The 27,126-nt window shown below is 38.2% G+C and overlaps 1 protein-coding gene across 2 annotated transcripts; it reads left to right on the top strand.

Moving 5' to 3' along the window:
• The first annotated feature begins 209 nt into the window (after positions 1–209).
• LOC145767491 (prominin-1-like) lies at positions 210–24,774 on the top strand. Of its 2 annotated transcripts, XM_082579324.1 has the most exons (22): positions 210–349; positions 824–935; positions 1,394–1,458; positions 9,048–9,256; positions 9,382–9,566; positions 10,171–10,260; positions 10,572–10,783; positions 11,482–11,635; positions 12,006–12,159; positions 13,017–13,169; positions 13,254–13,380; positions 14,310–14,386; positions 14,800–14,940; positions 15,044–15,125; positions 15,246–15,314; positions 15,446–15,580; positions 20,004–20,153; positions 20,289–20,378; positions 20,762–20,868; positions 21,674–21,748; positions 21,995–22,027; positions 23,112–24,774. In XM_082579324.1, the coding sequence occupies exons 1-22, from the start codon at positions 263–265 to the stop codon at positions 23,143–23,145; spliced, it is 2,541 nt and encodes an 846-aa protein (XP_082435450.1). In that variant the 5' UTR covers positions 210–262; the 3' UTR covers positions 23,146–24,774. The 2 variants fall into 2 exon arrangements, with proteins under 2 accessions (XP_082435450.1, XP_082435451.1); XM_082579325.1 differs by lacking the exon at positions 15,446–15,580.
• The last annotated feature ends 2,352 nt before the right edge of the window (positions 24,775–27,126 follow it).

The raw sequence follows: 27,126 nt of genomic DNA, 5'->3' as shown, positions 1-27,126 counted from the left end.
ACTAAACCTTTGGCACTGGACAGTTAGGCGGCCGGTTTCTTTCTCTCGGCCGCCTTTCTTTGAACAATTGCGCTCACTCAATTATTACTCAACAAATTTTAGAAAAAATTGTTTCGAAATTAAAATGAATGTGTGTCAAAATTTTCGATTCTACCAACTCTGGTGATGTTCCCACAATGTAACTGTCTATTTTACTTTCCGTAGGAATATAATATTTAGAAAACGAAAGTTATAAAACGATCAAAACTTGTTTCTTGTCACCATGGCAACTATTACCCTCGGTTTCGTTACCATGGTGATGATTTTAAGCGGACTTGTGGGCGCCCAGACGTATCCGGAACTACCCCAGGTAGGTGGGCATGCGTTTGAGTTAAAGCAGTTTGAACAATTTAACGCAAATTGGGCAACTCTGAATTTGTTATTGCAGATAACTGCGGATAGAAATCTTGTCTTCTGAGAAGCAATTATTTTGATGCTTTTAAGGCTCAAGTAGTTGATTCAAACTTTTATGGAGATTTTTATCTTTCCCGTTTTGCTCCCTGGAAACTTCCTCCGGAATGCCATAAGAGCTGAAAGCTTTCTCAACGTTTCGCGCGTATTGGAAATTTGTAGACTAATTTTTATAGAAACGACTTCTTCAAATCGAGCAAAACCGCTTCATTGGGACAATAAATTAAACCTCGACTTGTCGGATTACGAGTCTGACATCTTCAACGACCTGCTCATGGTCGTTGCTTATGGCAACGCAGGTGCGACACAGTCCAATTATGACGTCACAGCAGCAGGTTAATGCAGCTCGTGTTGATTGTCGCGATGGTTTCAGGCAGAGACGGTTCCTGTTACTCTCCAGCTCGAGACGTCGACGCTCACGGCGCTCTTCAACGCTGCCAAGGGATTTGTAGACCTCGTCTTCGTTCCATTCGCCCAAATGCAAGGTGGTTCAAAGCGCGCATGATCGCGATTGTTTTTGTATGAAAGCGTCTTAGTAATGACTGTGGTGCGAAAACCTTCCCAGCGGAGTTAGACAATAATCCTCATCTGGGATGGTCAGCCGCGGTCCAGGCGACCATCTTGTAAAGTTAACGTCACCGCAGGGAATGATGAACCTTCCACTGCCCACACATAGAACGTGAACAACCTGCAAGAAACTCGTTGGGTGTAGAAATTACAATGAATTTATTTATCACACAGTTCATTATTTCATCACACAGTTCCCTAGTTATGTGCTATGACGAAGTAAGCAACGATCATGCTGCTAAAAGCGAAACTCAAGCAATTGCATTTTTGTTTTATTTTGTCACAATCGTCATGTACAGCTCCCAGGATCATAGTTTGCGCTGTGGATGTGGTGCTGTATAAATGACGTCATTACCAAATCGTTTTATGGTTTCAGCTTACGTGAGGCTCTTTCTAACAACGAACGACTTTGTGGGAAGTTTGTCTGACAACTGGCAGCCGGTATGTACCCGTTGATTCATCGTTTTGTGATGATTAGTAAACGCAAGCAATTACAGAATTACAGCAAAATCCGTCAAAAATGAAGAATTTTTTCTTGAACGTGGATTTTTCTGTGTGGGTTGCAGTGAAGCAGAAAATAATTAATAGCTTGGTCAAAACTAGAAAGCTAAAACCTCAATTGCTAAGGTAACAGGGATCAGCAGTCAGTAGATGTAACAGAAAATATATTTCGCACTTGCTAGTGCATCGTCAGTTCTGATCTAAATAATTCTGATCTTGGTCAAAACTAGATTGATTGATCGTGAAGGTTTTTATTTTAGAATTGTGAAAACCTCTAAGAAACTTTATTCTGGCAGTTTCGCATGCAGAGGCTTGAAGCGTTGACGGAGGCCAAAGCAATAATCTTGTGATTTTGTTTTTGTGCTATTTAGTGGAAATAGGAATGTTTTTTGTACATAGCCATTCATTGTTTCATCACATTGTTTATGGTGATCGTCATAATACACTGAAACATGATATCAGGCATTGTCCTTGCTACTTTGTTCTGTGTTTTGTGAGCTCATAAGACATATAAAGTCTTTGGTTTTCTTTTGAGAATATAGATCTATGCCTTGTTGCGACCATTGTCGCTGTTTTGAAACCTGTCATTTTTCAACAATTGAAAGCATCACTTACCGGAAAGTGTTGGTGACTTTGAGTCAGTGATTGAGTTTTAAAGACCCTATTCCTCATGCAACCTTCCATGATCGACAGCTCAGGCTTTATCCAATGCAAAGCGCCATACTCATGTAGCTTCAATTAAATTTCGTACATTATCGTCCAATGTTTTGTTCCAGGTAAGCTTATGGCAAAATCTATGAAACATGACATTTGAGCCAATACGGGCTGATATACATCATTCAGACAGCTTTATTCTTATTAACTGTTTGAAGGTTGGGGGGGGGCTGTCAATTCAACTTTTTTGCATCAACAGTTGTATCTCTAAAACCACTGAGGCTGCGACTATGAGATTTCTTGACTTTTCCTAACTTTCATTCACCTCTATTGAGCTGAAATTTTGAGCGAATAAAGGTTATAAATTGAGAGATATAAGGCATTTCTCAGCACATCCTCTGAAATATTTCATATTCTATTGTTCAAAATTTTCCCACCAGCTGGATGAAAGTAATTAATTTGGCCCATGTCTCGTTAATCCTAACTGCTTCACAGCGTGAAGGAAATTGACAGTATGCGTGGACCTTTTGTTCTCACCACGGCTTATAAGCGACGTCGATACAAGAAAAGCTTCAACTTTGATACGATGAGTTACCGTCGCTTGCGGTTGAAATTGCGTAAAATTAAACATAAGACTTGGTGCCAATGCATCTAGAGCGAGAATAGTTTTTCGCAGACAATTATGTCCTTTCAATCAAACAAAGCATAGGCTACAACGTTATTGCCTACTATAGAAGCTGCTCTGTAACATATTATGATTTTGGTTTCAAATCTTTCCTTTTGTCCGACACACTATCAAAAGCAGAAAAGGCGTCGATGTTCCCAAAGCTTCTCACATATACTTGTAAACATTTATTTCCAAGTCGACATGTAAAGATTTGAAATGCAATACGCTTCTCATTTGTGTAGGATAAACCAGAACATCACGCTTTTGTGAAAAGGACGATCGTTCCACCACGTTTATACGTGATGCAGCTTAGTTGAATCAATATATTCGAGGCTTCTTGTACCAGGTTCACTGTCACTGATAAACTAAACCGCGATGCAGTACCTCGCAAAGCAATTGTAGCGTAACATTTCCATGTGCTATAACTCGTCATAAATTGTGAAAACTTGTGTATTTACTTGTCAAGTTGTCTCATGTGAAATATAAGTTTGCATAGCAATGTCACAATGAAATCTTATCTCTGTTTACCAAACTAAAGATATGAACTTATGCGACGTCTTGCAACGTTGAATCGACGGAAAGGCGGGTAACTGCCAAACTGAACTGAGAATGCATGAAAGAAATCGTTTATTATCAAATGGACGTGACGTCAGAAAACGATGAATCGACATAGGCTAGCGGCGAGAGATATTTTAGTTAGATAATGACACGCGGCAGCGCGTTTACATTGAATAAAAATACCTTTATTTTATCCATTTCTATTTCCATTCTTCCTAGTTTCGTCTCACAATAACAAACAAATGAAGTTACGCATATTTACTAAATTATTCAATAAACAATAATGCATCATCCAGCATTATGTCAGCGCTGATTGACTAGACATATTCACGAGTTGTGTGAGAATTGTATTCGATTAATCGCATTATTTATTGTAGGTAACACCTGCAAAAATTCAAGCAATTGCAGACTCTGCCTTCATAAGTGTAGTTTAGAAGTAGCCATCTCATATTGAGCCAATCCAATCAATGTAAAATAGAACGCTTTTACTTGATAGCGCGTGTGATATATAGGTTTTATCTAACAACTACTTTCAGTTACATTGAAAGTGAATGAGTAAGCATTATGCAGTCTGTGACAAGGACTGGAAATGTATAATCAGAAAATATAATATCATAAAGTATATTGCGTTATGTACATCTAGTAATTTTTATGAACATGGTATCATTTTGCAGGCAGGCGTTTTTATAGAGATACAAACTTATTCCATAGTTTGATTTATGGCACTTATCCAACTGTTTCATAATGCGAATAGCTGTTTTAGTTGAATTTAGAAAAAAATATAACTTATAACCGCAGACAGATGCAACTTTTTTCATGCTTTAGGCAATCGGCAGTACGGTGAACTATAGTGGTACATAACATAACCCATATGCGGGGTAATCGCAAGGGTCAACCCAAGTAATGGAAAGGTTCTTTTTGAATTATGGTGATGGAATTCTTGTAATGCTATTGAACTTCATCTTTTTATGAAAAACTTATATTGTTTGCATTTGCAAGAAATATCAAACTTTTGGATTTTTTTTATCACTGAACTGTCCGTTAGTAGAATGTTTCTTTATTACCTTAGTTAGGCCTATTGGTAAGTCAGGAAAGTATTTGTTGATGTGACATATGAGGATATTGTAAGAGACCGAGTTATTTTGTAAATAGTATTTGATTTTCGGACACCATCAAAATTTTCTCACAATACACAAATGCGCATCGAGATATAGTGCTCACAGTTTGGAAAAGTTAGATTGTGATAATTACAACTTGCCTGAGTAGGCCTACAGCAAGGGACAATCAAAATAGATGAAACCGCATTCATGGTAATATAGACGTTTTGCAAACTGCTCTTTTCGTTTTCAATATAATAACAAGAATGACAGCTTATTTTCACTAAACATATAAACAAATATCAAAAATTATGAATGAACAACGCATCTATATTTTTCGGTTTAGGTTCAACAATGCATTCTAGCCGTCAAAATGATGGAATATTTGGTAATTTTGTTGAGACATACCATTGCCCAATCGTTGAATTTACATCAGAGATAATTTTATTAGATAGATTATCAGTTTCATGCACATGGTTTCATTCAGCGTTATAATGTTGTTTTTCAAGCCACGTGGCGTTCATGGTCATAACGCAACATTGCAGAAACAGCCAATATTGATACCAGGTAGGCCTACTAATTATTACGCCGCTTTCGTCGAATCTACGTCGCTAAACGACGATATTGTGCAAACGCCTGTTGGATTTCCCTTCTACGTGTAGTTTATCATAAACGTGAAGCATTGCTCAAAAAGCTAATCTGAATCACCATAGATAACCATAGCATTCATATAGTTTCATCATCAGTAAATATGTAAAGTGCACTTCACAATTTTTAACAACGGTCTGACAATTTATTATATTGCAAAGTTTTGATTTATTCTCGATTTTTATAATTCTGTGTAACAGTTTTTTTCTAACTAGTTTCTATGGGACTAACAATTTGTTTCATTATACATTTTCTTTAGTATTTCAACGCCATTATTAAAAAAATTACGTCCTTTTCACTTTTAAATAAAACATGGCAAGGCAAGGATTCAGTGCTGAAGAAATATTGCAACATGTTTTACTGGATTCTGACGACGAAAGCCAGGCGGATGATTTGGAGGATTTATGGCACTCCGATTCAGATGAAGAAGCGGATTCTTCTCCGTCAACTTCCGCAACAGCGATTCCGATCGAGATTGACGACCAGTTACCTTCCATGGGCGATGTTCAACCGGAGTTTGCGCCATCAGGACGGATTATAACATCGAAAAGACTGGTGAACAGCATAGATTCCTATCTCGACATGAACAACTACGATGCTGTTGAGTTTTCCTGACACACTGAAGTCTTATACAACTTTTGTAAAAAGCCAAAGAACAGACAAGAGGGCGGCGTCAGCATTACTTGGTCTAATGCGAGACCGGTGCACAATGGGAGAAGGGGCCGGGCTAACATTATATCTGGCCCGATTGGTGTTAGAGGAGAAGCCAAAGAAGCCAAGACCCCTCGGCAAGCATGGGAACTATTTTTTTCTTTAAACATTTTGAACATTATTGTTCAAGAAACAAATAGAAAAATTGCCACACTCATTTCTCAATTGCCAGAGAGAATTTTAGATGACAGCAGGTACTGCTATTTTGGCCCAACCAACAACGAGGAGATGCTGGCCTTTGTTGAATTGGAGTATTTTCGGGGGCTTTTAGGACAGGCTGGTCATTCCACGGATGTATTGTTCAATCAACTGCAAGGACATCCCGTGTTTAGTGCAACAATGAGCAAGAACCGCTTTAAATTTTTATTTTCGAACATTTCGTTCGACGACCAAAATACTAGGCCGCAACGTTGGAAGAATGACCGGTTGGCCGCATTTCGAGTCGTTTTCGAAATGTTTAACAAAAACTGCGGCAAACATGTCATTCCAGGTGACTACTTGTCGTTGGACAAAACGCTATACCCCATGAGGACACAAATTGCCTTCAAGCAATATAATCCAAACAAGCCTGCGAAATATGGCCTTCTGTTCAAGTCGGTAAACGCCAGCAGATTCCCATACACATTTGCGGCATCGGTCTATTCAGGTAAACCGAAGGAAAAGCCATTTAATTTTTACGTTCGTGGAACAGAAGAACTGGTAAAAGGAATGGTGATGAGCCTGGAACAACACGGTGACCTTCAAGGTCGGAATATTTTGTATGACCGCTTTTACACCTCCATACCACTCGCGCAGTGGTTGCTTGAGAGGGGTATAACGTCAGCTGGAACCCTCAACGCTATACGTAGAGGAATACCCCTGGAAGTGAAGCAAGTGAGTGGTAGGGAGAAATCTTCGTACGAAATTTATTGGCAGACGAGTGAGGCTGATCTCAGCCTACATTCTTATGTAGTAAAAACGAAGAATTCTGGCATGCGGAATGTGTTGATGTTGACGACCATGCAACCTCTATTGGGGATTACCAAGGATGACGGCAAAAAGAAGCCAGGCTTGTATAAGCTTTGCGACTTCACAAAGGGTGGCACCGATATCATCGACCAAAGGATGGGTTGGTTCATTCACGTGCAAAGCGAAGTCCCCACGGTGGACAACTACTGCGTTTGCTTATTGAGAAGGTGCCAAAGCCACAAAAAATAAACTACCAAAAAACCGTGGCCAATGTCAATGCTGTGAAAAGCCTTTATGCCCTGCACATTCCATACGAGTATGTCAAGTTTGCTTTTGCGCAGAATAAACTATTTGAATGATTGCGGTTTTATAAACTTTGGCTTCAACCACAGCCTAAATAAAACGCGGAGCTCAATGAGAGATTTTCCTTTTTTCCTTTTATTAGACAGATAGCTATTTTTACGTTGATTCAACATATCAAGACGTTGAATACTTGTAAACATGTGCGGTTTTGCAATTAGATTGCTTATCAAAATCATCTATCCTTTTTTGTATAAAAAGTGGGTCATAAAACTAATCGTAATACTCGATGTAAAATTCAGCATTTTTATATTCATATTTTATAAATCCATTTTCTATTTAGAAAATATCAATATAATGCGGTTTGAGCATAGCTGAATTTTAGCACGGATACAACGACTGATTTTATGACTTTTATACAAACAAGGACAGAAGAGAAGTAATCTAATTGCAAACCCGCGCATGTTTACATCGTCTTGCAATGTTGAATCCACGTCGAAATGATTGTATTAGCGTTGTATTCAATTTCTCGTATTATCGAACTGTAAATGTGCAGCCACTTGTAATTTCAATGTGCCTCATTGCATATTCTTAAATATTTCTGAATTTGTGTGTACATAACCTGACAGAACACAGGTTGCTTTACCATTGAATCAAGTTGAAAAACGTTGCTGCAAGAGCCTTGTGCCAATTGCTGCAGTCCGGTATTGCTGTAACCAAATCAAAATACTTATCAATATTTTGCTGCCAAACTGACATTTTTATCGCATAAACGCCTATTAGGCAAAAAAAAAAAGGCAGCTAATTCTTTGTAAAGTATTTCTCCAGGTTCACAATGATTTGACGCATAATAAATACTACTTTGAATAAATCTAAATATTGTTTGGATTTTAGTGTGTGGCATATGAATCTTAGAGAGCTTATTGAATCCACAAGAAAATGACCCGAGGCATTACAGATTTTCCTTTTGATGAAAAGCGTTGTGACGTTCTGTTAATTAATGAACCGTAACTGTTTTATTTTGAATTTCTTTCTGACTTCTGTTTATGTAAAGCATCATCGACTTTATCGGGTAATCTTACTCCTAGTACTAGCCTTGTATGTAGCCGAGTTCACATTGAACTTACATTGAGAGACGCTGTTGCAACTACAATACATTGCATTTAAACCGCTTTTTTTGTTGCATGATCTTCCATTCGTTTCGTGGATTACATAATAGTATTTGATAAACGCCACCCTGCTTCTTCAGCTGGTCTACATTTGTTAATAAAGCGTAGGAGTTGCTGTTCTTGGAACCGAGGTCACAAGATCATAATCCAAATTGGTGTGACACGCGTTCAGAAATCTCATTACTGCATGTAATTGATGAAGCATTGTTCTTTTAGTCAAGAAGCGAGCTTTATTTTGAGCGTGGGAAAAGTTATTATTTTGCATGAAAAATATAGATTCAAATTGAGATTATGTAAAAAAAATTTAATCACAACATGGCAATGCATGTTCTTCATTACTCTACCAAAAAATAATGTGTAAACTCACGCTACAATTGCTTTAATCGCAAAATAATCCAAAAGTCATAAGTCACCTCAACATTTCAACGTCTATGAGCAGTTCTAAAATTCACATAGGTTTAATTTTCGGATATGCTCAGCGTGAATAATTTTACAAAGTGAATCCCAAAGTTTGAAGCCGTACCTTAAAAAATAACAGAGATATCACTCCTAAAGCATAAGAAGAATCGACAGCCCCCCCCCAAACTGAGCAAGACTCCAGGGAGCCCAACCTCGTAAGGGTTAAGGCAGCAAAATCAGTCATTTATACATTGATTTAACGTCTGCAGACGTTGAATTAATATACAAATGACGAATTTTGTTGTCTGGGTTACTTCTTTGTCACTTGTGGCGTTGTAGACAACGGCCGCCACTCAAAGCGCTTGGTTTTGTGTTTAGATCCTGCAAGCTCAGGCTGGAGCGATCGCTTGCATTTTCTTCGGTGTCCTCTTCATTGTCGTTGTGTTGCTTGGGGGTCTTGTCACTTGCGCGTGCCGGAGTTGCTGCGAAACATGCGGCGGGGAACAGCTGCAGACGCGGAAGCGATCGCGGTCAAGCTGGAAGAATTGTCTCGCTCTTTCTCTCTTCATTTGCTCTGTTCTGGTTTTGTAAGAAAACGTTTTGCGCAATAAAATAAAAAATGTACGGAACTTGATCCTTATCGTCTAGTTTGGAATTACCACCAGTCACGTGGTTTGTCGATTTATGGTTTATTTTATTGTTTGTTCTTCAGCGTCCCTGGCATCATTGTCCTTCAAAGCAATGAATGGATCAACATTGTGGTTTCTGACATCCCAACCCAAGCCTCGAATCTTCTTCAGAACGGGATCAATTACGTGGATAGCATCACGACTCAACTGGACACGGTCGTGAACCAGTTTCTGGTCATGTCAGCTGCAGTGCTGGCGAAGGTGGCCGGTGAGATAATTGGTTATTTTTCAACTTTATTGTCCAAGACTCTAAACTCTAGGCTTGTCCATGGGACATTTTTTTCTGTCCCATCCCATCCCATAGCAATTCATGCCTGTCCCGTCCCATCCCATCCCATGGGATTCCCATCAAAATACAATTCAATAAATGTTATTAAATTTATGGAAATTTAAGTCTAATGTGTACTAGATAGGACTAAATGTACAAAAAGATATACAAAACGACAAAATTTATTGACTTTGTTAACTTTAAAGTTCAGAAAAGTTGTCTATCTATGACAATTCATTATCATTGGCACTCATATTCCGAGTCACTGTGCTCATGGGAAATGCAATTCGTGCTGTCCCATCCCATCCCATGGGACATTTCCCATGGGATTCCCGTGGGAATCCCATTCCCATGGACAAGCCTGAGTAAACTCCAAACAAACTTGCACATTCTTTAAACCAGTTCGATGTAATCAAGATGTAGACGAGGAAGAGTCAATAAAAAACTACGTTAAAAAATATGTAAAATCATTTTCAATCAAATAGTCAACGTGAGCTAGGAAATCCAATCACTTGTTAACCTTGCTCGCGCATTTTTGCTTCAGATATGCAGAATTTGCTAGGGGGACAGATCGTGAGCAACATCGCCGCTATACAAGGACCAGTGCTGACGTCTATCACCAGCTTTGGGATCAGTGAGTTACATTTGACGTTTGAAGTATCAGATCACAAATGAATGCGAACCTAGTCACCGACTCATCTTGGAATGCTGCAATTCTTCCAAAATTCATAACTTTTTATTGATTACCAAAACTTTTTGAAAACATTAGATGTATTTGTGGCGACATTATAATCAAATCAAAGACTAATATGCGCAGTTACCAACTGCGCTGGACGCAAGGCACTTTTTGTTGAGCTGTTTTCGGTTTCTTTCAGATAATACATGCCATGTGTGTTTATGTCGTCATAATTGTGTCATGCGATGAAATCAATTGTTGACTTGCAGGCATTTACTCGCTCACTTCTAGCGTTGAAACCTACGAAGCAGCCCGACCCATATTTAATGCCGCAGCTGCTAGTTACCCCACACTGCTGGACAATTACAAATCTACATACGCCACCAACCTCGCCACTCCATCTTGTTTGGGCAGCTCGGCTTGCCTGCATGCCGCCATGCTCATACAAGCGGTCGATACGAACCTTCCGACGTTTACAGCGGTTCGTGATCACATTTATTAATTTTACGTCGATGAAATTGTCAATGAGCAGGTGAAGAGAAACTTGATCGATCATGTCGTTATATTATGGCTCTTGGCTGCACCAATGTTCTCGCCACATGCCAAAGAATCACTGTATGCAGTGATGATCAAAAGAGGTGGTCCATCAACAGCGACACACAATGCAAACAGCTTGATCGTCCGATTGTTACGACAAATCCATCAATCAGTGAAACTACCTACAAAATTGGTTCATTATGATTTGAGTAACAAACAATTTTTGGTAAAAGATGTGATTTCATTCAACAGTTGTTTGTTTAGTGAAGTTGTATCATATCATCATTATTCTATTTTTTGTTATTAACCCAGTCTGGCACGAAAGAGATACTAGTAACCACAGTCCACAATAATCAAAATACCAGCACGTTAATGAACAGGAAAAGGTGACAAAGCTTAGAAAGGTTTAAGACGTGCCTGAATAGTAGTTTATGTGGTGTAGCACTGGTATACAGTATGTCTGCAGATAGCACTACCACAAACCTATTTATATTCTGTGGTATATTTGTAACTAGTGCTGCTGCGAAATTTATTTCAATAAATACGAAATGTGATGAAAAGTAAAAAACTTACTACCGTACCGTCACTTCCGCACCGTCACTTCCGCTTTGTTTTGAAATTTCAAACAGTTTGTCTCCACAGCCCGATGACATGTCGACGCGATTGAGCGACCTGCAGACGCACAACACCACCTGCTATGACGTGTACGCGTCCATACAACCGACGATAACGGGCAATGTGAACACACTGATCAATGGCGCCATCACGCCGGGGATAATCGCAAGCACGACTGCAGGTGGGGGGCGCTTTGTGCCAGTTTGTTAAAAAGAAAATCCTGTTGAAAAATATTAGTGATGGAGTAGACGAGTATTCCTGGGCAGAATTGTACAAAAGCAACGCTTGGCAACGTCAAGACACATCGTTTGATGAATGCGATGTGCATTGCTTAATGCTTATTCAAATAAGATCTATAACGAGCCTTTCCAAAGAATGACTTATGTTATTATAGAATTACTCTTAAAAATTCAAAAAGAAAGAAGGAGTGTACCAACAAACGTCTGTTGAATTGGCCCATGGTGCATGTACTTAAGAGGTGACTGATATTTTTTATTCACTTGTTACTTTTAAAAGTTTTAATTTTTGGATGAAACATGAACACTCTGCAGACCTCCAAATGAGTTTGTCCGCCACACAAGACACGATTAACGCGACCATGAGTAGTTTGGACGTCTTCATTCAGTTACGTACCTACCTTGTGGACACTCAGCAAACCATCCGTTCCTTTATGTCGACATATTCCAACAACTACGACCAGTACAGGTGAGGGGTGACAAATAAGGTAAGAAGGTATGACAAGGGTATTTAGGGGGCATATTGGGACACCAGGAACCACACTGGGATACTTGATTCCATTCCACTTGATATAACGTTTATCAAGGCTATAAAGTTTATTCATAGTTTGATAACAATCGTCATTGTGTTGCTAAGTTGGTCCGGATTTGAGTTGCTTGAACCAAATGCAACAAAATTTTATGGATTCCGGTTGGACTTGAATTCTATCACTGAATTAGATCGGCAGTAAGATTAACTGAACTTAAATGAAAGATTAACGCAACTGCAGCCTAGATGAGATTAGATAATTGAAGATGTTTTTTCAATATGTTAATAAGCTCTGATTACCTTCCTCTGTCTACTGCAACAAAGTCAATCTAGCGATGATTTATTTGCTAGAAACAGGATCAGTACATCTTTGAAATATGCAAGTTACTTATCCCCGGCAAAAGTTGCACAAGTTCCCATACTGACAAACACACAACGTGACGACCATACGGTTTACTAATTAGCACTCAAAAAAGTCGGGCATCTCATTGTATGCCTGGAATCTATTGTATGCTCATGCCATGTGCCCTCCTCTTCAAGGAAACAAGCCATTGTCGAGTTTTTGTGAGCACGTGCTCTGTTCATTGGGGATTTATTTCTTGTTCAATCATTGTCTTAATTTTGCGACAGTCCAATTTATTCGTTTTCTATTGAGGCTTTGCAGCAAGAAAGTTATTTATATCTTCTTGTTTTACAAAAATGTAGTCGCTTTTTAATTGATCTAAACGTAATTTGATGAACGATCAAAAGTGTGATGGGTTCATGTAAAATCTATTGTCTTCATTATCTTTGAACAGGTGGATAGCTGGAGTTGTTTTAGGAGCCCTCATCATGGTCATTTCATCCTGCTTCATCTTAGGAATCATGCTCGGATTTTTCTGTGTCTCCACTGGGACTGTCCCCACCGACCGGGGGTGCCTGGGTAATCTCGGGGGTCTTCTTCTCATGAGGTAAAATGTTGATTGTTTTTATAATTTGTTGGATGCCACTCCAGCCTGGTGTATCCTTTCAATAATTAACTTTCTCGTTTACAGCGGGGCGGGATTATCAGTGATCTTCTCATGGCTCCTCATGATCCTTGTGACCATCACCTTCCTGATTGGTGGAGTCTCGGAACGCTACGTCTGCCAAACCACCGAAAGTCCCTACGAACTGTTGCAAGTATGACGTCACAATAAATACATCTTATATAAGCGTTTGATGTGCAACACGTTATTTCACGATTACATCACTTTTGCTTCTTTAATTCTGTAGATTGTTTCTGTTTCTTTTGAAACAATTGGTTTGCTTTGATAACTCGCATATTTCTATTAAATTAAACTTTCTTAGAATACCTGAAAACATAAGTGTCACGGTTGAACGCGGATGTACATCAATCAATAGATATCGTTAACTCTGCGTTGTTTGAGTAATGATGTCAATTAAAAAAACCTGATAAACTGCGCATGAGGAGGGTAAACCTTTAGCTCAGCGATCAACTAAATTCAAGAAAGTGTAAGATCGTACAACGCTGGTTCAACACTCGAAGTATGCGCTTAAACAACGCACTTCAACGGCAAATCCTCATATATTTAAGTGGATGTAATATTTACAAATAGAAAACAGGTATTTTCCCGACAAATTTCGCAACCGATGTCGGGGAATAAGCCCGTTACCCCACAACTTGAGCGAATTGCGTTCAGACAACAAGGAGGAATCTTTCAAAAAGTCCGGCAGTTGATTGTAATTCAAGAACTCTCACCGTTATAGCCTAGAAAGGAACCCGAATCGCTCAACGAACGAACAAAACAAACAACAACACTTTGGCTCGGTTGTCCGACCTGCTTCAATGGTTCAAACGCCTACAAGTTTGCAAAGCTGCCAATGTTAGGTTCCAAAAAAGCTTTCTTAGTAGGAAGATAAGGGTTGCCGTAATTAAGCAATCTAGGTTTTATATTGTTTTCATTCACTAAGCGTTTCTGAACAAATTTAAAAATGACGATTTGTTGAACCTGGTGGCCTGCCAGCGATGATGTGTCGGGCAGCCCTGGTCAAGCTTGTGCCTAAATAAAGTGGCACTTTTATAGCGTTTACATTTTGTTTATCTTCAGTTCGTTGACAGCAACATTCCTCTCAACTTCTCGCTGCCGACAACAGCTGTGACGTCAAGCTTGACATCGATTGTGACGTAAGTGGCATGTGCTTAGTAATTGGGAGTTCGATGAAACTTGATCCAAAAGAAATGGTCGAAGTTGTTTGATATTTGAAATAGATTCGCATCATCGTGCGCGTTCCCGACAGAACAAAATACGTCACAGTCTGTATGAGTGGCTTGTTTCAAATGTGGTCGAGTGTCTGAAAATCTTATTACTTATTAGTATTACTGTGTCCGTACAAAAAGTATTTGTGCCTGTACAAAAAGTATTTGTGCCATTATTAGACGTAGTTTTCGTTCATCTTGTGTATTTTGTAGCTAAACTTTGAACGGTTTTAATTTGTTGAAAAAATCTGCTTTGTTTTTCGTAAAAAAACTTTTTTCACGATGCCGCATGGGCTCAGCCTCTTACACTTTTCTTGCTGTTTATGAACTTTTCATTTTAGCTCTTGCCAAGGGAACGCCCCAATCACAACCACGTTCGGCCTAAGCCACCTAGTGGACGTTGATAACATCACAAACCAGCTACAGAGCGACATATCGAGCACAACAATCAACATTCCTGTCACTTTGGGAACAACCGAACTGTAGGTCCAATGTTTGTGCAGTTTCAATGAGTTTGGTTTTGGATAAAATATGGTGAAGTTTCTCGCTATTCAAATGCAAACTGCCTCATTAACTTCTTTGCAGAATCAACAATGCCGCCCTACAAGACTGTCTGACCGACTTCCAGACGACAGACACATTTTCTGGAGGGGATATCACAGTCATAGTAAGTGTTTAGTGGCAAGCAAACAATCGCTTCAAATGTTTTCAGTTCCAACAAAATAAAAAAGTTTTTTGAAAATAATTTGTGTTTCATGCAACGCTGCTCACTGCATTTTTTTTTCAGAGCGAAAATTTTCCGTCAATGTCAGCCACCATAGCATTGTTGAACGCCGCAGTCTCCCAAGTGCCCTTGGTATGTCAGGAGGGGGGTATGACTAGAGTTGTTTCATTTAAAATCTGTCAACTGACCTGTTTTGATAAGCGGTACCTTGTATTCCTTGCGATGAGAGGTGTTTTGTTTCAAGAAATGTTTGTACCTTTCAGGATCTTACCTCGGTCATCCAGCAAGCAGCAACCGACCTTCAAGTTATACACAACACGTTGCTATCACACCAGATGAACTTAAACCAAATCAACGCCGCAGCTACGACTTACAACAACATGTATACCAACACAGTGGTGGGTTTATACTTTATGGATACATACTCATACTTTATGAATACATACTCATACTTTATGGATACATACTCATACTTTATGGATACATGCTTATACTTCATGGATACATGCTCATACTTCATGAATACATGCTCGTACTTCATGGGTACATACTCATACTTCATGAATACATGCTCGTACTTCGTGGGTACATGCTCATACTTTATGGATACATGCTTATACTTCATGGATACATGCTCATACTTAATGGATACATGCTCATACTTCATGGATACATGCTCGTACTTCATGGGTACATACTCATACTTCATGAATACATGCTCGTACTTCATGGGTACATACTCATACTTTATGGATACATGCTTATACTTCATGGATACATACTCATACTTCATGAATACATGCTCGTACTTCATGGGTACATACTCATACTTCATGAATACATGCTCGTACTTCGTGGGTACATGCTCATACTTTATGGATACATGCTTATACTTCATGGATACATGCTCATACTTAATGGATACATGCTCATACTTCATGGATACATGCTCGTACTTCATGGGTACATACTCATACTTCATGAATACATGCTCGTACTTCATGGGTACATACTCATACTTTATGGATACATGCTTATACTTCATGGATACATGCTCATACTTAATGGATACATACTCAATTACTCATACATCACGGATACATGCTCATACTTCATGAATACATACTCATACTTTATAGATATATGCTCATAGCCTACTTCATGGATACATACTCATACTTCATGGATACATGCTCATATTTCATTCATCCTCAACGCCAATAACTTGCATTGATTTATCCACACAAGTGATAAAATTAACAAGTTTTAAAGTATACTAAACGTCTTTAATTCTATTTGATTAAGGGATTAAATAATATAATGTAATGTGGTTTAAAATGTTAAAGTTTATGAAGCTGCTCTGAAAGATTCTATGGATTTCTTGGACTTAACTTTTGGTTTCTGTTTTTGCGCTATCTTATGACTGCAGCAGACCTTGAGCCTGGAAAATTAAAATCAAGAAAGCAGCAGTACACTTCTTCAGGATGCAGTTTGTTACAAGTAAAAAATCTATCGAGTGGAAAGTAGCCTACAGTTTAGAGAAAACAGCTTGGAATGAGTTATTAAAATTGAAAATCAACAGGATTAAGCCAACCAGTAGAGGAAAGAAAGCAGGAAAGTGTTTCAGAAAGCAATTTCAGTTGTATGCACAAAGTCATCTGGTAGGCCTAGAACTTTTCATCGAAAGCAAAATCTTGAACTTAACTAATCTGTAATTCCAGTCCAACATTTTCCCACTTCTAGTAAATTTCCTTCCCCTTTAATTATTGGATGTTTAAATATACGACCAATCAATAATAAATCACTTTCCTTAACTGACTTTATTTTTGACTCCAAAATTGATGTGTGTGCCTGAAACTTGGTTAGGAAGTTCAATTGATGGTCATTGTGCTAAGTAACATCAATGCTAAAGGTTATGACAGTTTGCATGTTCTCAGATCTCAAGGAAAGCGTGGTGGTGGTGTGGGTTTCTTGTACAATGTCTCTGCCAAACTTGACAAGAGTAAAATTTTTGCTAGCTATCAGTTTTCTCAGTTTGAACATATGGAATGTATTTCAAAGCATGGTAACATTCCATTATTAATTTGTGTAATTTATCGACCTCCTCTCCCTAAAGAATGGATTTAAAACAAGCATATTTTTTTTAATGAGTGGTTTAACTATTTGGAACAATTGTCTTTATGTAATAATGAAATTATTGTTACCGGAGATATAAACTTGCATCTTGATAATATTGGTTCAGTGGATGTTGTGCAATTTAACAATATTTCATGTACATTTAGATTGAAACAATTGATTAATGATCCAACTCATGCAAAAGGTCACACACGAGACTTCATGTTAGTGCGATGTCATACAAACATTGTTGTTGATAAACCACTAGTCATTGATCCATGTCTGTCCAATGCTCAGGGTATTTTCTCTTCTGACCATTTTGCATTAATATTAAAAACAAATCTATACAAACCACCTCGTCCAAAGAAGCAAGTAAAATTTCGCAAATGAAAGAACATTATTGATAAAGATTTTGCTTATGATGTCTGTCTTGCTTTTCAATCTTTTGCTTTTCAATCTTTTCAATGCTTTTCAATTGAACTGTTCTTGTGAAGAACTTGTAAAATTGTATAATTCAACTCTTAAATCTCTTTCTAATGATCATGCTCCCATCTGCTCCCAATTGCTCACACTCAGAACAAATTCTCTCTGGTTTACTATGGAACTCAAGAAAGAAAAACAAATTCGAAAAAAGCTTGAACACAAATGGAGAGAAACTAAATTATCTATTCATCGAGATATTTACAAAAAAAAAACAATGCAAATATGTGAACATGTTAGTACTTAAGGCCAAGAAAAATTACTATCTTAAGCAAATCAGTGAAAGCAAAACTTCAAAACAATTCTACAAATTTTCTAAAACATTGATGGGCAAAGACAACAGAAGTGTTCATCCAACTGGAAAGTCTGCTCAAGAAATTGCTGAATCATTTAACCAATAGCCTACTTTTCAAACAAAATTAGTTTAATTAGGAATACTCTTCCATGTCTTGATCATATAACTGGGGGAACTCAGTCAGCAGATCCTTGTAACCATAATCACATTGATTTTTCATTTTCTAGTTTTCTTGAAACAGACAAGACTAAAATTCTTAACATTTTAACTGCATTATCATCTGCATCTTGTGAACTAGATCCAGTACCCTCATGGCTCTTCAAAAAACATTCATCATCTTTTCTGTCTATTCTGACTTCCATTGTAAACAAATCCTTGACAAGTGGTCTTGTTCCCCCAAAACTCAAACATGCCATTGTTCGTCCACACTTAAAAAAGCCTAGTCTAGACAAAGAAGAGTTCAAGAACTATCGCCCTGTGTCCAATCTATCTGTTGTGTCAAAAATATTGGAAAGAGTAGTTGGCAGACAGTTAAATGATTTCTTAAACGTGCAAAATTTATTTGATATCAATCAATCTGCTTATCGTCAACATCACTCCACAGAAACAGCTTTACTAAAAATCCATAATGATATTGCTACCGTACTTGACTGTAATCACAGCGTTGTTCTACTTTCTCTTGATCTTTCAGCTGCTTTTGATACCATTGATCACAAAATTCTTCTAAATCGTCTCAAATCAGATTTTGGCTTTACAGGAATGGCACTTGACTGGTTCTCTTCTTATTTTTATGACCGAACTCAATCTGTAGCAATTGAAAACTCAATGTCTTCTGCAACATTCCTTTCTTCTGGACTTGCTCAAGGTTCTGTTCTCAGCCCTGTCTTGTTTTGCCTCTACATAAAAACTCTTGTTTTGCCTCTACATAAAAGCGACATGGGCTTTCATACCACTCATATGCTGATGATATACAATATTGTATTTGCATGGTACTGATGAAGATTCATTGTGTTGTATTAAGTCAAAATTCCAAAAATATATGGTTGATATCTCAAATTGGATGTCTTATAATATTTATTGTAATTTCTCCGAAACGGTGTATTTCAAAGCTTAACGACATGACCCTTACCCTGAGTAATATTAATCTTTCTTTTTTTATTTCAATTAAATTGCTTGGTGTAACATTAAATCAACATTTGTGTTTACAAAACTTTGTTAGTTCCATTGTTAAATCTTGCTTTTTTCATCTTAAAAATATTGGTTTCATGAGACAGTTCATAATGTTATTGCTTGTAAAATTTTAACTCATGCACTTGTAACATCCAGGCTTGATTATTCAAATTCATTGTTAAATAACATTCCACATTGTACTATTTTGCGTCTTCAAAGAGTTCAGAATGCTGCTGCTCGGCTAATTATTTTAACACGTAAACGTGAGCATATCACTCCTATACTAAAATCCCTGCATTGGCTTCCAGTATTGTATCGTATTCGCTTCAAAATATGTCTATTAATTTATAAAGTTTTCTATGGTTTTGCTCCGAACCATTTGGACACTTTGCTTGTTCATTATAAACCTGCCAGAACTTTGCGTTCTCAGCATCAATTGCTCTTGTGCAACCCTTCATGTAAGACACAATATGGAAATCGCACCTTCCCAGTTGTTGCTGCCAGTTGCTGGAATTGTTTGCCTATTTGTGTAAAAGAAGCTGAAAATTTAAATGAATTCAAAACTCGCTTGAAAACGTTCTATGTCACTGAATATTATGACTGAAAGTACCGTATTATTTATTGCCATCGTCATGTACAGCGCCCACAGGAGCATAGTTTGACTGTGGAAGCGGCGCTATATAAATATTGTTATTATTTAAACATTAACTATCAGTTTACTTTGAATGCGAGTTTTACGAAACAAATATTTTGCATTCCAGTCTCAAACCGCTACCATAGCAACTGACGTTGCAACTGTCGACGCGCAAACGGCTTCCAACCTCCCAACCATTGTGTCGTCATCAGTGACGGGGTACTTGAATTCATTGGTTAATGACGCAAGAGCATATCTGGTCTGGTTTGCGCAGCAGGTTTGTGAGAAAATATTTGAAACTTAAAATTGACACCCAAGACGGTTGCTGCATCTATAGCCTAGAAACATGTTCTCTGTGGTTGTTATGGTGATGGCTAGAAAACAATGCTGCAGCGATTCTTTTTTTTTCCAGGCAAACACAAATCTTGGAGCCTGTCTTCCCATATACACAATGTACGACGGGCTCTTCCGGTTCATCTGTGATTACTTCATCGATTCCTTGGTAGGTTGGAGGAGACGATTCTTATAAAAATCAATTGTTTAATATCTGCTGTAATTTCACAATCGTTAATGTCTTTAATCTTTATCTTTTTTCTATAAGATCGGTTCTGAAGTTACTGTTTTAACTTCACAAGGTAGATTTAAACGATCTGTCTTAGCCTGATGCTGCGAGTTTGCTGTGGCAATAGTAAGTTGCGCTAGCTTTCGGAACACAGTTCCCTAGTCATGTGCTATACTGTTTTAATATTGCACAAACAATCAGTTATGCATATTCATGAAAAAAATATTACTAGTTTGGTGATCTTCCAATTAACATTCAAGAAAAACCAAACCTCCACGAATTGGTTTGTACTTTCAAAAGTAACGTATTGTTTCTCTTTCCAGAATGGATTTTGGTTTTCACTTGGCTGGTCACTGGTCTTCATGATCCCTTCGGCAATACTTGCTTTGAAGCTCGCCAAGTTTTACAGGAGGATGGAAGCCACCGATGCGTTAGTCTTTGTTTGTGTCGTCATTAGATTCATACGCGACAAGTTTTTGCTTAGTGTTTCTTACTTTTTCATGTGTGAAATAAAATGTTGTGTTTCCTGTCACTGGCACATGCAGACCTTGTTGCTCACCTCGCAAAGTAAACTTCTCCATATTCAGTGCCCTCGCAAATGGCGCTTCATTGCGTTTGGTTCGCTGGGTACTCAGCCATCTTTTTCATGCAAAGCTTCATGCCACTTCAAGGATCTCTTCCTCGACTAGGGCCCTTCTTGTGCCAACTGTGCTTGAACTGATACAAACATTCAGCGATCATCGTGCAGCACGGTGGGAAGGAAATACTTGAAATGTAATGTACCACCGACACCAGACTCCATCTGGTGGAGCAACACCTCGGATTGACTCTGTCTTGTTTGACCAGGGTCGATTGAATTCAAATATGAGTTGAAGACCCTTGCCAGAATGCACATGGAGGGGGCTGGAATCTGTCAGTGGCCTAAACATGGGCACAAAAATAAATTGCGTACCATCATCCATGAGTGGCCCGTTCTTAGGGCACCAAGCAAGCTTCAAGGCATAGCAGCACTGGATAAATCTATTCGCGGGCGTGGTTTTCCATCGAGAAGCTTCCACCACTTGCTCTTAAACTTGAAGAATGTGTCTCATACGACAGAAGAAATGAATTTGACTAATTTTTGATGTACAGTTATGTTCTCATTCTTTTGTTTCCTAATTTAACTTTTTTGAAATACATTTTTTGTCGTTAGTCACAACAAGATCACGTCAGTAGAATATGACGTTTTATTTTAGATTGCCGCCCCAACCAACCAGCGTGCAAATATCCGCTCCAGGGGGGCCAAGCAACCTCCCTCTTTCTCAACTCAAGTAAGACGGATTACTACAGTTTCTTGTTGTAACAGAATGAAAGTTGGTGACTTATTACAATCTTTGCTTTAGTTTAAAAGAAATTGTTCTCGACACTTTCCTTAACTTAAAATCGATGTAGCTTGAAAGAATTCATTAATATTAACTTTTGCTATAATTTTATTAATTTATAATTTTCAAGTTCATAGAATTCTCTCTATTCACTAACGGAGAGATAGCAACTTAACCATTTTGCTCCTCTTTCAGGAAATCCACGAAGGGCAACAAGATAATTCCAAAGTAAGTTGGTTAGCTATCCGGTAGTGCGCAATGCTTGTAAGTTGGCTAGCTGTCCGATAGTGTGCAATGCTTGTAAGTTTGTTAGCTGTCCGATAGTGTGCACTGTGCAATGCTTGTAAGTTGGTTAGCTGTCCGGTAGTGTGTAATGCTTGTAAGTTGGTTAGCTATCAGGTAGTGTGCAATGCTTGTAAGTTGGTTAGCTATCCGGTAGTGTGCAATGCTTGTAAGTTGGTTAGCTATCCGGTAGTGTGCAATGCTTGTAAGTTGGTTAGCTATCCGGTAGTGTGCAATGCTTGTCAGTTGGTTAGCTACCCGATAGTGTACAATGCTTGTAAGTTGGTTAGCTGTCCGGTAGTGTACAATGCTTGTAAGTTGGCTAGCTGTCCGGTAGTGTACAATGCTTGTAAGTTGGTTAGCTGTCCGGTAGTGTACAATGCTTGTAAGTTGGCTAGCTGTCCGGTAGTGTACAATGCTTGTAAGTTGGTTAGCTGTCCGGTAGTGTACAATGCTTGTAAGTTGGCTAGCTGTCCGGTAGTGCGCAAAGGTTGTAAGTTGGTTAGCTATCCCATAGTGTGCAATACTTGCAAGTGATTCTTCCCTTACGTTTTGAACGGACAATACCCTAGCCCGGAAATGCTGTTTGATTCCTGAAGTTAACTTTGTACATAAATCTTTTTGACAACAACATGCTGGCCAATGCGAATATTTATTGGATCGATGGTGGGAACCTCTGTCTATAACATTCTTGTTTCTGTTTTTAGTCGTAATTGCATCAAGACGGTTAAGTTAACATGTTGTGTCGTCACAAGGCTTTGTCTTGTGAAAGAGCGATGTGATGACGTTTAAATTCTCGATCACCAGTTTGAAGCGTCCTACTCACGCGCAATTCGCGCACAAAAACTGAAATTGCGTGGTTAACTTCACAGAATTTGAAGGTGGCCTACAAACTGGTCCCACAATTCTGCGCTGTTCTGCAATATTTGAACGTTGGTCAATCTCTATTGCCATGGCAACGCTGCAGATGCATCGTTTGTTCCGTTGTTTACTGCTGGTCCAGTTTCAACTAATTTGTCTTCTGTTTCAGACCGAACAACAAGGTGAACCCGATGCCGCAGTGACGTCTTGTTGCCATGGACACAGATGCCATTTAGGTCATTTCCGAAAAGTCATCAATGACACTGTTTTGTACATAATTGTCTTTTTAAATCAAATATAGTTATTACTATCTGAATCCTTATCAGCCTGTTTCACCTTTAACGGATCATCAGAAGGGTCTTATTCAAATAGAATTTTATTTGAATAATAAAAATAATTATTCAAAAATATTTCTATTTGAATAAGACCCTTCTGATGATCCGTTAAAGGTGAAACAGGTTGTTAAGGATTCAGATAGTAATAACTATATTTGATTTAATTCGCTCTGCTTTGCTTTTTTGCTTAGCATTGAGCACTTTTTGTAGTATTAATAGTTTTTATTGTTTTTAATTGTCTTTTTAGATTTATTTTCATCACTGTGATATGTTCAACCATCCATCGTCGTCTGGTGCCCTGTGGGGTGACTTCAGTCTGCCTTTGGTAGAATTTTATGTTTTTCAAATGCAATCTGATGCTTGAATAAATTGTACCAGCTGCAGCATGCAGAATCAAGGATAATCGCTTATGACGTGATAATCGTCAGTGTCAGAATTGACAAAGCGACATTGAGTAGTTGCAACCTTCCAGAGTTTTATAATCGTGATGAGTTTGTGCTGTCGCTTGTTCTTTATGACGTCCCCAGCCATAGCCCCGGCAAGCATTGTAGTGCATTTCCCCCCAGAGAAAGACTGCGATCAACTTCCATGACACGCGTCGTCGTAAGTTCGGCCTTGGTCAATTGTGTTTCGTTTGTGTTTGTGCAGAAAATGTGAAAAATCACTGAACCCATTTTTTTGAGCGTTTTTGATTTTCAAAGTTTGGACTAACGTCCGTCATAATGCTCCATCAATTGTATTGAAAGTCATTGTCACCTGATTTGGTGCACAGCGAAAACTTATTTGTTCGACCATTCTTCAGTGGAATCCAAAGAGTTTTTGCTTTTTTGAAGCAAGAGCAAGCAAAAACCAAGTGACATTTGGGTATTTACAATTATGCTGCATAAAAAAATGCAAACGTTTTCGGCTGTATATCTAGCGCTTGTCAAGCGAATGAAAACATAATTGGCTTGTAATTCTCAAGTTCGTAATGCTGGAGAATTTATGACGTAACATAGCGGATGAAGACACGAAACGTGACAAGTCAAATTTGTTCACCAGTTTCCAGGCTCCTCCTGCCGATCAAAAGCTCCTCCAGAAAATCAGGTTCATCCAGCATGAAACTACTTACTGAGTCTTTTATTCATTTGATGGTGTGATCAATGTGTAAATTGTCAACCATGCTGGGAGAGATAACTTTTGGTGAAATTCTTTGATTCTGTTCGTGACTGTTTTACACTTTTTTTTAAATATTTAGTCTTCTTAACAAATCTCACACAGACAGTTATATGCCGTAGGGATCTCTGGTCTGTTTCATTCGTTTAATCAAATGATAATGTGTTCTACTTTGTATATTTTTCTACATGATCTGTTCTTCAAAGTTTCATGAAATGGAAGAGTTTGCTTATCACATTACTCTTTCATTAACTTCAACCATATGGACCATTTGATGTCACTCATTCTAGGAATACTTTCTGTTCTTACATATTGCACTTAATAAAAGTAGTTTTTACAGAACTCTTGGTTTGGTTTTAAATCTTTATCCTCGGACTGACAAAGCCTTGATTGGTTATTCTTGGCAGTTTCGCATACTCGTAGAGGCTTTTGACGCAGGACTGGTCACCGAGATTGACAGAGTGAAGTTTTCCGATCGTTGAAGTGTTGTTGCCGGGGAATTATTCCATTCACTAGGTTCCATTGAATGGAGAGCTGTCCTGAAATGCGTTGCTCAAGCGCACACCCCGAGAGTCGAACCAGCGCTGCTTGATCTTGAGCCAGGCGTGTAACCACTGAACTAACGGGGCGGACTTGTCTTCTTCTGAGGTTATGATACAGAGTTTTACAATGAGCTTCTTCCAAGTGGTTACAAAACTTAATGCAATTCCTTCAATTGCTTTTGAACTGCATTTCGAAAGGGGGAGAGTGCTCGACAGTGGCCCACTTTTTTTCTTAAAGGAATTTTTGGCATAAAATCGTATTTTTATAGTTTCAATTTCGAAAGGTTAATTTAAACTTCACTCTTGAATGTAATCGTATTTTTGGCACTCCATGGTTAGTAGTTTTTGCGTGGCACATGTTTAAAAAGCCTGTTAAATCGGCACATTATTGAAAACGGTCGAGTACAGTCCGCCATGTGGTCATGTACAGTGCCCCTATCCTAAACTTGCTAGAGTTCTCGGTAACCATCTGTTGAATTTATTGCTTAATATGCTTGTAAATGCACAGAAAGCTGGAATAAGCATAACGAAAGAAATCGAACATACTGAAAGAATCATAACTACACATCAATTAGCTGGAGAATTACCCAGCTAAAAAAATAGCTGATTTTACATTGATTCAATGTTGCCAAACGTTGAATCAACGTAAAAATGTAATATTTTCTGTTAGCTAGATATGCAACTTGTCCTGAAACTTACCCAGTTAAGACAAATTATGGTTTTAAGTTGAATCAACGTTGCATCAATGTAAAATTACGATATTTTTACAAGATTGGTATGCTACTCGTCTTGAAAATAATTATAAGAAAAATGTTTACATAAATGTGGCATGCATGCTCTTTCAAATAGGGCTTCTACTGCAATAGCTTAAAATAAAGATCAAAATTGACAGCTCCGAGATTTTAACCCCATATTTAGGTTAAACAAACATATAATGCACAGAGGGCAGAAGTGTCGTACAACCACACGCCATTGACGATAAATTATTGTTATTGGATTTGAATTTTAGCTTGCTGCAGATGCGTTTTAGCAAACTAACATTCTGAGCATAAATAGGAGGAATACATAAACAATCGAAGTGTAGAAGAACGTTCTTCAAACATTTTGTTTTCCAACGTTTATAAAACGGGGATTCTCCATTAGGGTGCGGTGAAAAATTAAAATTTTAGAATTTCAACAAAAAGTATGTCTTAAATGGTGGCCCTACACCTAAAAACATGTCTGATGGTGTTTTGGAGTTGTTGCACCCCTAACTGTCCGTGCAACCTTGTAAAGTTGTATGCAGGGGGGCCAAAATCATAAGAAATAGCATAACTCATGATCCATGTGTCGTAGAAAGTTAATTTTTGGCTCTATGGAATCAGAAACACCATGTTTCTATTTGTTTCAAGAGAACTTTTAGCTCTAAGAGCAATAGAATTTAAGTTATGCTCAAATATCTAAATTTGAGACATATTGCGGGCAAAAATGTCACAAAATTGACAACAAGTTTGGACAAACCAATGACAAAATTTAAACAAGAAAAATTTTCATTTCTGTCATTTGTCAGTGCTTGACTATTGAGCTTACACTTCAAATTTCGATAATGGAGCACTGGCTTATAGTATACTGGTACTGTAGCCTACAAAACAATGATGCAAAATTGTGTATGATGCGCTCAAATAACTCTGGGACAAGAAACTCTGTAGTTTGGGCTAATTACCGGTACTTAAGCTAAGCTCTTTAAATGTTGTCACTTGACTAATCAACGTGTGGGACATTAATCATAAGCAATACATTACACAATCATAAGCAGTGCATCATTAAACACAATACGATGTGTTGTCAAATTTATTTTCTAAGAGAGTTTGTCGACAGTAAATTGATGCTTAGTATGAAACTTTTTCATAAGTTTTCTTGATTTGATTCGCTGGCGTATCATGCCATCTCGTTTTTCAAAACTAGCTACTGCTCCAGCAGCTTCAGTAACAAGCTTGACATGTCTCTCTACTCTTTGATTGTGACAGGGATGCTTTAAACTCAAAGGTTTGTCACACAGCACGTTTAAATCAGCATCACTTAAGTCCTTGACAGCAGGTGGCTCTGTGATGCTTTCGAGTGCCAAATCAGTAAGTTCATGATATGACTTTGCCTTGACATTAAGTTTTGGTAA

The sequence above is a fragment of the Aplidium turbinatum genome, chromosome 3 (assembly GCF_918807975.1).
Source record: "Aplidium turbinatum chromosome 3, kaAplTurb1.1, whole genome shotgun sequence".
NCBI classification, from domain to species: Eukaryota; Metazoa; Chordata; class Ascidiacea; order Aplousobranchia; family Polyclinidae; genus Aplidium; species Aplidium turbinatum.
This window is presented reverse-complemented; position numbering and strand designations above follow the sequence as displayed.